Source organism: Panicum virgatum, chromosome 8N (assembly GCF_016808335.1).
Source record: "Panicum virgatum strain AP13 chromosome 8N, P.virgatum_v5, whole genome shotgun sequence".
NCBI classification, from domain to species: Eukaryota; Viridiplantae; Streptophyta; class Magnoliopsida; order Poales; family Poaceae; genus Panicum; species Panicum virgatum.
Window position 1 is genome coordinate 3,549,638 of NC_053152.1, and position 18,307 is coordinate 3,567,944.

The 18,307-nt window shown below is 44.5% G+C and overlaps 1 protein-coding gene, 1 long non-coding RNA gene and 1 pseudogene across 3 annotated transcripts; 1 reads left to right on the forward strand and 2 right to left on the reverse strand.

Moving 5' to 3' along the window:
* Positions 1 to 894: 894 nt before the first annotated feature.
* Positions 895 to 4,115, reverse strand: LOC120686190. Of its 2 annotated transcripts, XM_039968366.1 has the most exons (6): positions 3,908 to 4,115; positions 3,622 to 3,829; positions 3,114 to 3,533; positions 2,474 to 2,668; positions 1,762 to 1,965; positions 895 to 1,491 (listed from the first exon to the last, which is right to left on the reverse strand). In XM_039968366.1, exons 2-6 carry the CDS (start codon positions 3,799 to 3,801, stop codon positions 1,159 to 1,161), a joined length of 1,332 nt encoding a protein of 443 aa, XP_039824300.1. In that variant the 5' UTR covers positions 3,802 to 3,829; positions 3,908 to 4,115; the 3' UTR covers positions 895 to 1,158. The 2 variants fall into 2 exon arrangements, with proteins under 2 accessions (XP_039824300.1, XP_039824301.1); XM_039968367.1 differs by lacking the exon at positions 1,762 to 1,965.
* Positions 4,116 to 5,482: 1,367 nt separating this feature from the next.
* Positions 5,483 to 12,099, reverse strand: LOC120686191 (annotated as a pseudogene).
* A 935-nt stretch (positions 12,100 to 13,034) lies between these two features.
* Positions 13,035 to 14,766, forward strand: LOC120686067. The gene is made up of 2 exons (XR_005679948.1): positions 13,035 to 13,476; positions 14,108 to 14,766. It is a non-coding gene; the product is annotated as an uncharacterized LOC120686067 (long non-coding RNA).
* Positions 14,767 to 18,307: the final 3,541 nt, after the last annotated feature.

Here is an 18,307-nt window from a genome sequence, read left to right on the forward strand (position 1 = left end):
GAGGGGCTCCTGTCTGCTTGCTTGGAAGTGGTCAAGTGGATGAGGTGCGAAATCGACGCGTCGAGTACCTTGAATTTGGCCGCGAATTTGCCTGCCTGCAGCCTGCTCGAGGAAGAAAATAAGGAAGCGAGGTACTGTATCATTCTGAATTTATTCAATTTGCGTTTACACTCTCTGAAACAGAAACTTGCAGCCCTCGACTCTCCAGATTCTATTACCAAACATTGTAATCTTCCAAGAGAAAAATTGTATCTCTGACATTTATCTACAATGTTTCCTTCAGGAGCCACCTCAAATTCGGCCTCTACGTCATTCAATTTCTGTCTTGAACATTGTTGTTTCCTGAATTCAGGCCTAAAATGCAGTTTCAGTCAATGTGCTCAAACCTGCCACATTCAGGTCTAGGTATCTCCAGATTTCATTAATGAACAATGAAATCGGCCAAAATAAAAGTTGTAGGATTCATCCAGCTACACTTTTCATGTTTTAAAATTTCCCTGATTCGAGCTCTATCTTGATCAAAAAAGGCTCTGAACATTGCTGTTGGCATTGAGTCAAAACTGAATGTTTCTGAACCCGAACTTGCAGTGCATTTTTCTCCAAATTCTTCCATTAAACTTTAAAATCTCCAAAAATCAAAGTTGTAGATTTGATAATTCTCCACAACTTTTGTTTCAGACACCTTTGAGGATTTGGGCTCTAACCTTTTGAAAAATTGCTTTGAACAGATAATGTTCAGGCTGTTTTTTTTAATATTCAGCTGAGTTCAGGCTGTCAATTGCTTCAAGCATGCTTCAAGCATACTAAAACAGCACATACACTTCATGAACAAAAAAAAAGATGTTGAACTTGCCAACATATACTAGATATGGCAGCAGAAAAGGAGGACCTTAGTGTTTGTTAAGCCTCAATTTGACATTAAGCGAATGGATTTCAGTACTTCACACATAAAACACATTGTGCTATCTAACCAATAGATGCCGATGTCGTCCCCAGAGGCCAGAACACATTTCGAACTATTTAGTTTTCCAACTAAGAGGATTATCCGGAATCATGCATGAATTGGGCTAAGCTAAAAAAAAGACTATTTCGAATCTATACCTTAATATGTACAAAAAACATACTCCAGTTTGTATAATTGGCCTTGTATTACCTCACCTAGAACGGCAGCAGCATAATGATCAAGTTTAGCACCACACCAACAAGTGCAGTGAGAGCGACGTAGATACGTGAAGAGAGCTGAGACGCGACGCAGAACGTCAGGACAGCGATAGCCGAAAACGAGACCAGGCGGATGGCCAGCCCGCGGCGAGCCACAGAGTTGGACAGGATCCCGACGAACAGGCCCAGGTTGGTGAAGGCCAGACCTCCAAAAATTATGAACTTGATGTAGTCAGGAGCATCCTTTAACAGAGGGTACGCCGTCACGCACACGGGTATGAACGCGGCATAAGCTTGCACCATAACAGCATCAAGCCTTTGGGAAACCTCCTGTAATTAAGGAAAACGAGGCAGTTTATTTGAGCCGTGAAAGGAGATTTTTTTATGAACTGTAGGATATAGGAGGAGAATTTGAATGTACTGTAAAAAAGTTCATCAGGAAGCCGCACAATGCAAGTTTTAGGATGACGATATGAACAGGTTATTAAAAACAATAATGAGATGTTACCTTTACAATGATGCTTCAGTGTGTGTGTGTGTATATGCGCGCGCCAAATTAAAGGATAATAAAGGCGACGGAAGTTGGAGCAAGAATTTTACCGATGGTTGTTGAACTGGAGCGGCAGCACCACCGCCAATCCGATGAGCTTGTCCTCCTGCCTCCAAGTCATAGTCGGCCGACGATCTGAGACGCCGCACGTCATATTCAGACCGCCAAAACAGGACCAAAAACAAATGCCAGACCAACGATTCAATCAAATAACGGGGGGTGCGTCCGACTGCAGCCCATGGACGGTAGCCCACCTGTCAATGACACGAGACAGATCAAATCAAAAATTTAGGTGGAACTCTTAATCGCTTTAGAAATAGGTATATAATAGATTAGTTGGTTTGATCCATAAATAGATCCCAGCTACAGAAAATCAGAGCCTGGTCTATAGCTGATTTAACCATATAAACTACCAAATCGAGGATGGCATAATTAAACTTTTCTGATCTGTAAAAAAATTAGACAAATCAATGGGTGTCAAAGATGGCTTCCTATTTTTATAAACAAAAATATATAAACAAGACTGGTCTGATCTGTACAAAGTCATAATTACTTTGTTTTAAATCAGATAGACACGAAAATAGTTTTCGAGGATTCTTCTGAAAATGCTGTATAAAAAAAAGAGAATTTTTTTGGATTTGAAGAAAAAAGAAAAGGAATTGTATCAATTTTGATTTTCCATTTATTTAGTTTGTTTTTCTTAATGAAATTGAAATTATTAACTAACAGAGCAAACACAAATAAAGAAACAACCAATTTTACCGATGGTTGTTGAACTGGAGCGGCAGCACCACCGCCAATCCGATGAGCTTGTCCTGCTGCCTCCAAGTCATAGTCGGCCGACGATCTGAGACGCCACACAGACCGCCAAAACAGGACCAAAAACAAAGGCCAGACCAACGATTCAATCAAATAACGGGGGGTGCATCCGACTGCAGCCCATGGACGGTAGCCCACCTGTCAATGACACGAGACAGATCAAATCAAAAATTTAGGTGGAAATCTTAATCGCTTTAGAAATAGGTATATAATAGATTAGTTGGTTTGATCCATAAATAGATCCCAGCTACAGAAAATCAGAGCCTGGTCTATAGCTGATTTAACCATATAAACTACCAAATCGAGGATGGCATAATTAAACTTTTCTGATCTGTAAAAAAATTAGACAAATCAATGGGTGTCAAAGATGGCTTCCTATTTTTATAAACAAAAATATATAAACAAGACTGGTCTGATCTGTACAAAGTCATAATTACTTTGTTTTAAATCAGATAGACACGAAAATAGTTTTCGAGGATTCTTCTGAAAATGCTGTTACTACCCGGTTTCATATATGATTGAGAGTTGGATTTCAAATCGTACTGAAGAATGTACTTTGCGCTTGGTGATTTGCCGTACGTACCCAAGGAGCAGAGGAAGATGCAACTGTGCCGAGGGGGCCTTGAGCTATCATTAACCGCGAGGCCGCGGCAAGTACACTCGGCGGCTCAAGAACTCGCGATAGCATCTGCATCTCCGACCCCAAACTCTGCATTTCCAAACCCAGCAACGGTGGAACCAAACGCATAGGACGACGCAAGCCGAAGATGTCGGTAACTAGATCGTAAATGAGAAGGCCGTGGAAGGCACATTTCTGCACGATATCTGAATCATTTGCTTCGTTTCTTTTCTTCCTCATCATGATTTTGTGAACCACGCGTGCTAGATCTTTTGCCCCGAGCCAATAAACTGTGTACCAATCGGAGTCCACGTTTCCAGCAGCAACAAGCTTGAATTCATCGTTGGGCATCTGATCAGCAAACCTACACCCTTGAAGGATGACCTAACAATCAAATCTGTCAGTTAAACAATTCACCGGTGAATGGAGAGTTATGCATGTACATGCTGTATCTTACTACTAGATATCTTACAAATCTGTCTGTGGACGACTCAGCGAGAAGCATCCAGTAGCAATCGCGCATTTTTAGCTCGAAGGGATTTCGGGGGATCAGAGATGACAAACGCTCACGCGTCTCCTCAAATCTGGATCCATGACGATGTCCTGTCTGGCTGGTCCGCGGTTGTGCCATTTCCCTCTCCCAAGAGCTCATCTATCTTCCCTCCACCTACCTAGCTTAGCTGCAAGAAAGCAAATCTTGAGAATTGAGATGCTGCTGGTTGTGACTTGTGAGGAACAAGGAAGAAGGTAGAGCTTACCAGGAACACCAGATCTCTCAGTATCCTCACCCCGTGCGCGCCCGTCCACCAGGAACTAGGAAGCTCCAGATCTATCAGGAACAAGTGAAAGGCAGGAGAAGCAGAACACGCAACAGAGCTTGGCGTGGTGCGCTGCTTTCCACGGCCGCTACAAGCTACACGGTTTTACTACTACTGATACCACGGCCGTCAATGACTTGTGGTCCCGACCCCACACGTCAGTGAGCACGCACTTTCCGACCACAGGCTACACGGTTTTTTAGCAGCAATGGCTGCTTTCCGGCTGCCCTCCTTTGTTGACTGCCGAGGCGCGTCTCCACTGACAGGTTAGCGCACCGCACTACCCCGTGTTTCCTCCCTTCTTCCTCGCCGGAGGGCAGCACTGCCCCGGCGACGCTACGCTTCTTTTCTTTTCTTTTCTAGAAAGCAAAAAAGGAGAGAGGTTCCTTACAAACTTAGCCCTGCTCAGACAGATCTATCGGGGGAGTTCAACACCACCTCACCGGCGATGGAAGGCGGCTTGCTAGACAGAGGCGAAGGAAAGGAGCACACGACGGCGGCAGCGGCAGCGGCGACAGGAGCACATCGCACTCGCTACTTGGTCGAGGTAACTTGGCCCGCACCAGATCTATCTTCGTCTATCCTCCTTCCTCCCCATCATCACGGTTGCAAGGTTCTATCGACTTGAGCTTGGGTTCGATCAATAATATGATAATAAATAGAAACAAACTTGAATAGCCACAACGCGAATCCCTTGCCAACCCATGATTTCAGGTTCAGTTTCAGTTTCTTGATGAGTGCTGCTTCAATTGTTTGGGCCCTCCTTCCTTAGTAACTAGCCGATCTAATTCCATGCACTTGCAGGCAATTCTACTTCTCTTGGCACTTGCTTATGCTGCCTTCGTTCTCTACGAGACCGACAAATACACTCATAGCTGGATTGAAAAGCTACAGGTGCTGCCGCTGTGCATCGTTGCTGTCGCAGCACCGATGCTTTGGGCGATCATGTTCGGAAAAAAAATTCAAGATGCAGAGAGGTAAACAAAAGCTGCTCATTATTTCGCGAAATTTTTTTGCTAATCCGTTATATACTATTTATAGATTTGGAATGTCATCGTGTTCCAGCACAAGTTAGCACCAATTACCTCGTATGATTGTGCGCACCTGTTGATCCATCAGTTATATCTTTTCCACAGGAAGGGAGGGAGGACGCGGTCGTGAATTGTGCTCCATCTTGTGCTGCAGAGTAGTAGGAGACAGTAATAATGAGTTCATATTGCTATATGTTTGTAATCTCTGTGGGTCTCTTGCCCTCTGTCCAACTCCACCAATTTTATTGACAAAAGTACGGATCATATTGCTACTACAAACACCAAGACAGTTTTCTTTGTATGTGAAGAATGCCGCAGATACAGCTAATTTCTCGATGTGCGAATCCGTACTTTGTGATGTGGAACTGTTCTCGATTGGCATACAACAATGAAAAAAAATGTATATATCTTCAATGGACATTTTAGCTTCCAAAAATAAGTTTATTTAGGTTCAGACGAATGTCTTTTTATACGTCAGGGCTGAATAATGTGATTTCACCGAGATTCATTTTAACTCAATCCACAATGCACCCAGTCACCTGGGTACATATTGCGATGATGCATACATATCTCACAAGGTTCACTTAACATAAACGAGTGGTTCACGTTACAACATCAGCTGCTCATTACACTTAGTTCACATCAGACTTCAACAGCACAAACTACAATACGATAATTTCAAGATACACGCCCTGTGCGCCAAAGCCACACCCCACGAGTTACACCACTGCTCATAGGCCAAACCCATCGCTCCCAATCCACCGAAGAAGGCTCGGGAGTGCAGCAATAACCATAAACCAGGCCCGTCTCTCTTGCAAAAACTTACCTAATATAACAAAGGATAATGCATTTAATTGTAGCAAGATATACAAGTTGGGTTGCCTAAAAGCAGTTGTGCAACAACTACGAGGTTGTCTATCCTACTCTAAGCATAGCAAGGTTTAACAAACATGAACATTAGGCGCAAAAGGTGAAGCTTGATATTACAAGAGCCCTTTCATCGACAGCACTACTCTGAAGCTAGAAGTCATAAATATGCTAGTAACCAATAGTGCGCCATTACGAATGATATGCAGCGGGGTACAAGTTCTACCCACCAAAGACCGAGGCTACTGCCCATACGACCCCATCGATCTGCGAGGAGTAACTCACCGCCTCAACATTTCTCACACCCAACCCAGTGGCCTATGAACAGTTTGAGATGTGCCAGTATACTAGCAATCCTAACTAGCCCATGCCCCAAGTTGCGTCGAATCCACGGAGCTACCAGATTGTGACATAATACTAGACTTACCATTCTCATACATGGCAAATGGTCTGTTCAAGGGTGTTCAAGACACACTACGACAATGTGACGGTTCTTAAAGGACCCAAGCGAGTTATACCATCCAAGACCCTGTCTCACTGAGTCTATAACCCTACCCATTGCCAGTCCTTGCATCAAGTTCATCAAGTTGACCATGTTTTAAATTATTCCTTACTAAGCAAGCAATTCCTATCTCGCGTTAACTGTGAGAAACCCATAACAAGTCCGAATTCTATAGTGTCTGAGCAATTAAGCAGGGATTACATGCTAGAAGGTAAAACAAGCAATACTTCAAGGTAAGGTTGTGAACTATAAGGATGATAGCTCAACTAGGTGCGCCACGGAGTCTAGTCATAGTATCCTATATATACATATGCATATAGGTATAGCATAGTCAGTTATGCAATTATAAAACGGAGAGATGCTTAGGAGCCTACCTTGGTGCTCCATGGGTTCAACAGGTTTGGGTTCATTAACGTACTCGGATTTAGACTCAATGGTCACGTCCTCAGTCGTCTCAGCTCTTATATGAATAAAATGCCATACGTAAGTAACATGTTGCTCATGAGTTGCTATGTTATGCATGAAACAAACATAAACAGTTAGGATAACACTACTAGTAGGTCATGAGCTAATAGGCTGTCAGCTATTACATGCAGATTGTCCGAGTGTAGGGTCGGACTGTCCGTGTGGACTACCTCGGACCGTCCGTGAACAAATCAAGACATGTGTAGAATTGTGACTTGGTTGTGCTCTCATGGACTGTCCAACTGCTGTGGTGGACTGTCTGTTTGAGAAAATGTAACCTCTCTGTAATGGAGATAGACATATATGGACTGTCCATACATGTGTGTGACTTCAAAACATACGGATGAAAAAATCCATCCTGACCGGCACCGTATACAGCATATACTGATTGTGTACTGTATTTTCTGGAAAAACAGAAAAAGTAAAAAAAATCCAGAATCTGGTGAAATCGGGACCGAAAAGATTTGGAGCTGTTTCCTGACCGTATTTAGGATTCATTTGGCACAAAGGGGGCCTAACCCACATGAGATATCATCCAAGCAGGGTTTGGGTTGATCCCCTTCCCTTCACCCAATCCCCACCCACCTGGTGATTTTAATCACCAAAATCCCATGGCTCATTTGGAATAGAGCTTGATTTGCTTTGGATTCGCTGGTTGCTGCAGTGCAACAATTATATGTGCATGCATTGACTTCAGCATAGAAATTACTCTAGCATAAGATGTGCATACTGCTACGTCTCTCCAACATCATTAAACATGCAGAAAATTTTAAAACATGTACAAAACTCTAAAAAAAGAAAGGAAAAATAATATATGTAGCCCCGGAAGTTTGGGACTGTACAAGTGTACATTCACTAAATATTACTCACTTCAGTCCAAATTATGACTTTTCCAGATATGTAGCTATGCTAAAAACTAAGAAGATACATGCAGAAGATATACATGCGATGAGCCGCAAAAATTCAAACTTACCAACAAGCAATGAGTTGTACAACAAAAAATTAAGCCTTTTTAGCTGGTATGAGCCTGGTACATATTAGTACAAAGAAAATGGTACCTGAATAAGGAGCAGCACGGCTATTCAGATTTTTAAATACATACATAGATTTCTATTGGAAACACAGTAGCTCCTTAGCACGGTTTTTAAATGAGAAGACACAGTAGCTCTAGATTTAAATGCATAGGAATGCCAAAGGTTTTTAACTGCATAAAGAGGTATGCAATCTTTCCAATTGAAATGCATAAGGCTACCACATTACTCCTAACATGATCTAAATTACTAAGCTAGCTAGTCAAGCAGAACTGAGCAAGGTAGTGCAGAACTAAATAGAGAACTGGACGAGGTGCTTACAGATGACACCATGAACCAAGATGTTTACAGATGACAAATAAAAGAAAAAATAGAGTATTCTGCTTCTATGCACAAATTATGCAGTAAAATAAAGCCATTTTGGTCTATTATTTTTGTCACTATCTGAACATAAAAAGCATGTGGAGATGTAATTAATGTCGTAACTGGTGAGTGGAGATGTAACTACCTCTTAAGTCGTCTCTGGCCTGCATTCGACATTGCTTATATCACGCTCTGATTCTGTATATGAAAAGGATTAGGAAGAATGTCAGAGTATGCTGAAAATGAAAAATAAGAAAAGAGGCAAAGAGCTAAGAAAACAAGTAAATATTAAACAGTTGACTTAGTGGCTAGCTGGCTGACTGATGGCTCTGTTCAATTGGCAAGCCCAATTAAAAAACTAATTGCAATTCTTGCTAGTGAGCATGTTTTAAACAATAATTGAGGTAGATATAACCTCACTACCCTCCTTCTGCCCAATGGAAACATGAACATCATAGAAAAATAGTAGTCTCAAGCCTACTTCTGTTTGAGCAGAAGCAATTGAAAATGGGAAGATAGCATCTTGAACCCATTTTTTATGTAAAATTGGGAAAAAAACAGAATAAATCCAAAAAAAATTGTAGGGTCCTATGCAAATAGGTTACAAAAATAGTGCTACACATTCCCAACTAATCAAATATCTGTTACAAATCGGTATCCATTTGTAATGAACAATAAGGATTGAACTGGTGATCTTCAACAATAAGGATTGAACAAATCGGTAGCCATTTTGGTCCTTCAACTTTGCTCCAAAGGTCAAGTTGGTCCCTCAACTTTCAAAAAGACCAATTTGATCCCTCAACTTTTGTTTTTAGGTCAAATTAGTCCCTATACTGTTGTGATGCTCCATAATACCATGAGATAGATGCGAAAAGTCGTTTTTACCCTTAGCTCATTCTCATACTCAATTTCCATTATCGTACTGTTGTAATTAATCAATAATAGGCAAGGTTTTAAAAAACGCTAGATGCTAGGCGAACGCTTGCCTATGGTTTAGAGTTTTTTGTGATTAAACGTACATTGAACAAAATTAAACGTGCGTTGTGATTAAACGACACTGTGATTAAACGCAACGCTAGGCCACCGTTCAGCGTTTAATCAAGATTAAACGAAATTTAAAAACGTTTTTTAAAACAGGGATAATAGGTCACAATAGATCTATTATTCTGTTCACTGGTTTGATGTCTCTCGTATTTGTTGAAATGCCCTTTCGTATTTAATTTAGTCTACATCATATAAGAATATCATGCACGTGTTTGATTAACTTGTTGCACCACTGCTAAACATGCAAATTGTGAAGGAGAGAAAATAACTAAGGGTAAAGATGACTTTTGAGCATTAGTCTCATGGTATTATGGATCATTACATCAGTATAAGGACAAATTTGACCTACAAACAAAAGTTGAGGGACCAAATTGGTCTTTTTGAAAGTTGAGGGATCAACTTGACCTTTGAAGTAAAGTTGAAGGACTAAAGTGCCTATTTTGCCTTTTCTAAAATAAGAGGCACCCTTGTTCCAGCATGCAACAGTATCAAAATACCACAGGCCAATCTGAGATGGATGTTACCAACATATGATGCCTTTTTTAAAAAAAAAATACTTGTTTCTTTGATATGTGAGTTGAGAAATAAGATCATCTAAACAAATGTAAGGAGCAATGGTTTCTGTACAAGAACTAAAAATGCATATATGCAGAAAAGGTACAAGTAAAAGGGCATGATAGAAAAAAAAAACATGAGAAGAATATTCAAGATTCTCAAGGGGAAACATGGCTTCACTAAAGAATCAGATATTCAGATATTTATTTGTGTGAGCAAGAACTGATGGCACCAATTCAATCAAAATGGACTGCTTATGGGACGATATTTACTGACATGAATTCTTGCATAAACACAAGCAGGAGAGCATTCACAGAGTCGATAGTCTGATTATTGATAAATGATAATACTTTGTTTTGTAACAGATATTGACAACTGGGCAAAGAATCATGACTGTTCATAGATAACTTACCGGCTGAACATTGGACTCTGATTTTCTCTTGTGGTATGCCAATGCCATTCAAGACCTTCAAAATTTTGAGTAATATCTCATCAACACCTTTACATATGATTTCAACAATCTGAAGATGGCTAGCTGCAATGGATTGTTCCAATGACTTGTAACTTCTCACTGTTTTCACTAATTTTCTGCGTACCTGAAGCAAACAAATTCTTAATAAATAAAACCAAAATAAAGAGTAGACATGTCTAAAGAACAATAACCGTACCTTTGAAGGTTTTAGAGTAAGTTCCTCCAGAAGAGGTGCATTGTGGAGGAACCAAATTAGTGCACTGAGCTCATCAGACACAAACCATTTGCTAAGAACCAAAGTCTTTAACTTGCTAAATGCAGGGCACCACTCCAAATCCCTGTTGTAGACATACTAGGAAAAGTGCAAAGGCACAAAGTCAAATGATGAAAACACTACAAAAAGGGATATTAAAATAGAAGACTGAATCAATCCGGGTTTAATACCTGACTTACGAATTTATGTCAACTATCAAGGAATTCCTAAGGTTTTGGGCGGAATGAAAAAGGTCTAGACTTCATAATTTCATATCTTTTATATAGGTGAATTGTACATTAAATCTAATCTATAAAACATCCCTATGCTTGATAAGCTGAATAAAGCCATTCAGAAACTAACATCACACATCAATGCAAGGCATCTAATTTTTAGACGAGTAAGGTCAGTAATTTCAGAAGAACAACACAGTTTCAATGCTGATATAGCCCGACGATGGTGAACAAACTAACTACAGGGGGATGTTTGATTGAAGTATGACGATTTGAAAGGAACAACTGGAATACAGCTATGTATGTCAATACAATTCCATAACTTAAAACAGGGGAGGCAGCTGCAACTGCAAGCATACCAGATCAGGATAAGCTGACAATGTCAAGTTTGTAACTTCTGTCAAGCCTTCAAGAAACACGCAGTTGTAATCATCAGGAGCATAATAGAAATAACAACCATAACAGGAAGCATCTCCACAATCATCCAAGTGACCATTTCTGCATCGATCATCTTAGAAGTGATCGAACCGAACCGTTGCAGTTTCCAAGGCCGGCATGCTTTCAAGCATTGGAACCCTTCCAGCGTTGGTAATGAACTCGAACGAGACGAGGCTCGGGAACGACATCCTAGTGCGGAAGTTGCCGTAGAAGAGGCAGTATCTGGTCCTCAGACGTTTCAAGGATGGGGAATGCATTTCCGTGGAGCCAACATCGCAATCCTCCATCCTGAGATCCTCCAGCGCGGGGCAGCACGAGAAATCAAGAACGCCGGCGTTGCCCTTGACGCCCACGAGCTCCAGCCTCGCGAGGTGGTCGGAGGCGAGGGGCCGGTCCTCCAGCGCGCAGGGGAGCCGGGGCGTGACGGAGACCCGGAACCGGAGGTCCCGGACCTGGCGCCGCAGCGCGCGGCGGATCCAGCCGTTGACGTGGCGCTCCATCTTGGGGACGTCGTACGGGCCCAGATCCAGATCGACGTCGAGGTCGAAGTCGCACGAGTCGAGGGGCGCCCCCCCGCGGCGAGCGCGCAGCAGGGCGTCGACGAAGGGGCCGAAGGTGTAGACGCCGCCGGCCCAGCCGGTGCAGCCGGCGAAGCGCACAGCGGGCGCGGACCGCCAGTGGTGGCGCCAGCTCTGGGCGAGCACGCACGTGCGCACCGCGTCCTGCGCCGGCAGGAGGGAGAGGATGTGGTGGAGGACGCCCTCCGGGAGGTCGCTGATGCGGTCCGCCCCGCTCGCCATCGGCGGCGCTCCGTCAATCAGGTGGGGAAGGTGAGAAATGGAGGTAGCGTGCGTGCTTGTCACGTGCTCCAGTCCATTGGTTAGACTAGTAAATTGTTTCAAAAAAAATAGACTTGTAGTAGTAAAATTTGATAAAAATGATCAAACAGTTTTAGCATTGGCCTAAAACTTTTTGCCGATCACTATCTTATACAAAATTTCCTACTACCAGCATCTATGGAAAGTATGACTGCAGATCCTATTCGAGCTTCAAAAGGTAGTCAGTTCTAAAAAGCGCTCATTCTTTCTCAAACGGCAAGTTCTCTGAGCAAGACTCCTATTTTCTTCCCTCCTGCCTCCCATGCCTAGAACCGCATTAAACCATTTCTAATAATTTGGGCACTTGTTTTATCTTTTTTGCTGCCCTTGATGTTCTGGGGCTGGTGTGCTATGGCTACTAAGAAGTTCAGTATGTTTGCGTGGATATATATCGTGTGCATTTGGTTCTTTAGGTTGCATAGCATTCCCTTTTACATCAGAATATTTGTAGGTGGGTAGATTTTCCATGCATTTATTTTCTATGGATTATACATATACATCGTACTATATTGGACCCATAAAGTTTCTCTCGTGGCATTCATGTCGGATGATATGTTTGGGTTGTAAAATGATATGTGCAAGAAAGCAGAGTTATTCCATTATTAATTTCGATGCTTGATTGCTCACGTTGTTGACTCATATGGAGATGACGCTGAGCTTTGCGTATACACAGAGGTTCATCAGTCATGAAAATTTAAGCAAATGCATTTGGATTGTTTTAATAATTGAGATGATTTTTGCATCTCCCCCTCCTACCTCTCATGCCTATCAAACCACAGCAAACCCTTTCCAAAAACTTAGTCACTCGCTTTTTCACTCTCCTCATGCTAATAAGTTGATGTGCTTGGGTTGGTGTGCTGTGGTGAGACCGTGAGAGAAGTTTGGGTAGCTCGAAACCATGTACTATTATTATGATATATTGTGTGCGCGCATTACATTGCATATCATGCCTTTCAAGTCTGAGTAACGTAATATAATTCTTTTACCTGTATACCCTTAAAAAGTTCACTCGCTCTTGTATACCTCATGTGAACTTTTGTTTACCCGTATACCTCCGTCCAGCTTCTGTTAGTATCTAACTGTTAAGTTGGCCTGACACATGGGGATCCACCAAGGCAAATTTCTATGTTGCCCTCGGACCGATAAGGCCCTCACGAGTGCTCTCATCCCCTCCTCCCAGCAGTCCCGTCGCCCTCCTCTTACCAGGCGCTGAAGCGCCGCCAGCCCGCGCCCAGGTGCAGCGCTCGGCGAAGTGGCGCGCCATGCCAACGAAGAGATCTCCTTTGGCATCACACTCTGCGTGCGGCCTGGCTTACATGGGCGGCTGACCCCTCTGGTCATCGATCTGCCTCGCAGTGAGGAGCCCATGGTCACCAGGTAAGAACTTTGCAGTTTTCTCTGTTGGCCAATAATGACTAGATATACTGATGGCTTACTGTGTACGGTGTACCATAGCTCATATGCCACCAGCAGTTCTGTACTTTTCAATTTGCATTGTTGCCGCATTTCAGTTGTTCATAATACCAATGATGACAGTAGGAACTGAAACTTGCTCACTGTGTAATGTAGCCCACATGTTCAGGTTCAGAGAACTTCAAAATTTTGCATTTTCTGCCTAAGGAGACCAATGAAATATTTGCTGCACGACTTGTGCTTGAGAATCATTATAGTTAGTTTGCTTAGGAACTTAGGATTAACACCGAAAGTACTGCTGATAAGCAGAAACAGTTGAATGAAATAAGCTCTGTACTATTATTGCATTTCAAGTATTTTCAGTGGCTGTCAAAATGGTCTGGGTTTGTTTCTTTCAGTGAATGTTTAGAGTCTTAAAATTTTCGAATACTCTGAAGTCTGAACCCAGTTGAGTTGTCTAACTTGGACATAGTACTAAAATCTGATGTTCAGAACATTAGACGTGTGAAAATGAACTGTTGCAAAAAGAAAAACTCACTATCCTAGACGTGCTTGCTAGCCTCCTAATTATCTTGCTTGTTATCTTTGAATTCAGCTAATAATGAGGAGTTGCGGTATCCGGATGTTGATTCACCTTAGAGCCACGTGCGAGTTGGACATCAGACAGCAGCTTCGCAACCCATTTCTTCAGAAATTTAAAGTATCCCTCCTTGGATACAGACTTTAGAACTCACTGTCCTTTTTCTCGTTTGTATAGGCCCAAAAAACTGAACAAACAGCAAAGTGCTTCAAATATGATGTGAAAGTAATGCTAGAACAAATTTTGCACGGTGAACAAACAGCAGTTATAGTACTATCGTCGTCTCTATTGGATGATAACAAGACCGTATGTTGCTAGTTCTTGTGCCGTTGTACTGTGTAGTAGTATCTTCACTCTGGCAATGCATTGCCGTATCAAGCTTTTGGGTGTCTTCCTCTCGGCACTGCCGCTGCTGCCGCCGCCGGGGATCTGAAAAACTCTGGACTTCCTCGGCAGTCGGCACCATGTTTGAGTTTGACCAAGCTGGTGGATCCCGCACTCGCGAAGCGACACCGATCCGCTCCGCTGCGGGATGCATGCTCCGAGCCTCTCACGCGTCAGTCATCATGGGAACAAGTATTTGGTGCTGTTAATTGTTTCTGTTAATTGTAAATTCTATATGCTTAGAACATGTTGCTGAATTTTTAATTGTCAGATCAAATGTATTTTCTTCATTTTCATTGCCTATTTTTATTAATTTTTATGCGCTCTCATATGCTTTATTTATTTATTTTTATCATTTTCCTTATTTATCATGCGCAAGAAAGGGATCTGATTTTTTTTAAAAAAAGAAAATTGGAATGTGACCCTCACACGGTGGTGACGGTCCTCCCAGATCACTCCTGGTCTCCTCCGTGGCTCCCGGTGCTCCTCTCCTCCCCTCTGTGCAGCAGCTAACCAGGTAAAGGTAAAAACATCTTTCTCCACCTGGTAAAAACATCTTTCTCCACCTCCGTTAGCCACCATTGGCCTCTATTCCGTCTAGAAGGGCATACGGATAAACAAGTTCACGTAAGAGTATACATGTGCGACTGAATTTTTTAAGGACATGGAGATAACCATCAACTTTTTCAAGGATAAACTTGAGAAATGGAGGTAGCGTGCATGCTTGTCACGTGCCTAGTGCCTGGAGTACTTGCTATCGTATTGGTTAGACTTGTACTAATAAATTTGATAAAAATGGCTGCTAGCTATACAAGTTTTAGCATTGGCCTAAAACTTTTTACCGATTATTATCTTGATACACAAAATTTTCTACCACCAGGACCTAGGTCCTGCTCGAGCTTCAAAAGTCCAACCTTAGGATCTATTTGGGAGCATTGCAACTGCAAAAAAAATCAGCTCCACTCCATCAATAAGCTCGATTTCTAATAAAAAGCTTGCCATCTTGGTCGGACTGCTAGTTTTTTCTTTTAGACTCGAGGGTCCGATTGGTTCACTTCTTGAATGAACCGCTCAGATGCATTGTGAGATAAGCTAGTTTGGTTGGCCATTTTTTTATAGCCAGGCTGAGAGGAGAAAGTGATTGGATGGGTGGACGTGCCTATGTTAGACACATTTTTCTAAGCGCCTGAACTTTTGCTGCACCCGCACGAGCGAGTCTGCGGGGAAATGCTGGTTTCCGTCGCATCTGCTGGTTGCTGGACCAGGCTGCCACAGGCTTTTGGCATCGCGAGAGCCAAGTCCAAGCATCGGTCTGGGCAACCAATCATGAGCAAGTCGCATGCAGGGGGGCCTAATTGCGCTGCATCTGGCCAACCAATCAGCCTCTTATCTTCTTCCCTCATGCCTCCCATGCCTAGCAAACCCAATTAATCCCTTTCAATTAATTTATTAGGCACCTATTTTATTTTTTTCTGCCCTTGTTGTTCTTGGGCTGGTGTGCTATGCCAAGGAAGAAGTTTAGAAAGTTTGCATGCATATATATAGCGTGCATTGTCACCTCAATGTAACCCTACTTTGTATTAATAAAATTTCCCTTTTCAAAAAATATAGAAAATCCAAGCTCGTGGTGGCCAGCGAGGCTGCGGGCGGGCGGGCGGGCAGGGACGCCGCGCGGCGCAGGCGCTGGGAGCAGCGTGCGAGGGCAGGGTCACTGGTGGGGGGCACGGGCGCACAGCGCACGCGAGGCGCTGGCGTCCAGCAGCGTGCGGCCATCCACGGCAACATCCATGTGCGAGCACGACCTCCCCGTCGGGAGAGCTAATAAGGCAGCCATTGGAGATCTGGACGCCATGGAGAGAGATGAGGGGTGAAGGAGAGAGGGAACTAGAGGACGAAGAAGATTGAGGGTGTTTTGGTCCAAAATTTATTAGAAACACAGCAAAGGGGTAAGTAGTGGTGTGTTTGGAGTTGTAAAATTGTAATGGCATGAATCCAATATGACGAATTGTAATGGTTGATCAGTGAACTCAGATAATTGTAATGGCATGGATCCGATTAACCCCATTCAGAATCCACGTTCTACTTTTCAAAAGATGCCTAGGAATCCTCCCCCGCGACCCGCTACTCATGGTGGAGGTGGACAGGCGGCGGGGAGCAGGCCGCGATGGTGAGCTGTGGGTGGCGAGGGCCATGGCAGCGAGTGCACGTGCGAGCAGTGGTTAGCTCTGCCACCGCACACCGCAAGCTCTGACTGCAATGCCAATTGAAAGAAAAAAAGTAAAAAATTGTGTTAGATAATCCAAGCTCAGTTTGGTTAGTTGCTAGAATAAAGGAGCTCATGTTGAGCCCGTCAATGTACTGGCCATTGTTGCATGTGTTCATGCCCGGCTATTCTTTGTTTTCGCGGAGTCGTAGGCTAGGTGGAGGTGATGGCCAAGTCTCTGGTCGTGGGATGGCGTGACTGAATCGGAGGCGTGGAGATCGCAGCGTCGTGGCCCTGTTTAGCCACTCATTTTGCTTTGTAATTGATAGTATAAGTTGTTATCTATACACAGAAAACGCCAGTTGGTTACGGCACCAAACACTATGTGTTTTCCTCGTGTTCTCGCGTGTGTGCGTGCATTTTTGGGTGCTTCCAGGGGTTCTTCTTCGTCTCCGGCGACGGGCACTGGGAGTTGAGGGCAACACGTGGTACCAGAGCAAAGGTTACGAAACCAGGGCTCGAGGATGCCGTCGGGCGGGAGCCGTCGGCAATCGCCATCGCCACCGCGGCGGCGGCCGCGCCCACGGTACCGCGACGGCACTGTCGTGATAGAGCGCACGGTGGAGCGTCGCATCAAGGACATCGGGGGAGCCGGATGGCCGATGCTCACCAAAACCATCTACGGCTCGTGGGCGGTGCTGATGCGGCTCATGCTCAAGGCCCGGCATCTCTGGGACGGCGTCGACCACGGCTACGTCGACGAGGACGACGACTTGATGGCACTTGAGGCCATCTACAAGTCTATACCGCCAGAGCTCCAGGAGATCATGGCGAACAAGTCCAGTGCAAGGGCGGCCTGGGAAGACCTCAAGACAGCCAATCTTGTTGTCGAGAGGGTGCGCCGGGCCATGGCGGACACACTGTGCAGGGAGTTCGACTCCCTGGCGTTCAAGGATGGCGAGTCGATCGACGATTTCTCTGTGCGCATCAATGGGGTGGTGCAGCAGCGGAGGACCCTCAGTGACGAGGTCGACGAGGTGACAGTCGTCCGCAAGTTTCTCCAGGCGCTGCCGCCGAGGTATCATCAGATTGTCATGTTGACCGAGACACTCCTCGATGTTGAGGATGTCCCAGTTAAGGAATTGGTCGGTCACCTCAAGGCCGCGGAGGAGCGGCACGGACTCACCGGCGGTGGTGCCGGTCTCGCGCAGCTGAACCTCACCGAGGACGAGCTGGTGGCGCGGCTGTCGAAGTGGCTGCACATCAACACCGACAAGGGGTCGGGAAGCTCGAGCGGTGCTTGGGGAGGCCCGCAGCGCGGGCGTGGTGGAGGTCGCGGCAAGTCTGGCCGCGGCAGAGGCCAGAAGAAGGGAGGTGCACGCGACGGCCACAACGACGGGGCGCGCAGCAGCAACGGCAACGGCGTGCGCGGCGGCCACAACGACGGGGCGCGCGGCGGTAACGGCGATGTCGCCAGAGACGAGTGCAGCTACTGTGGCAAGAAGGGGCATTGGCCCCGTGAGTGCCCAAAGCGGAAACGTGATGGGCAGGCCCATGCGGCCCAAGTCAAGGAGGAAGGGGAGCCCAGTCTGTTGGTTGCTGCCGCGATGGCCCAGGTGGATCCGGCT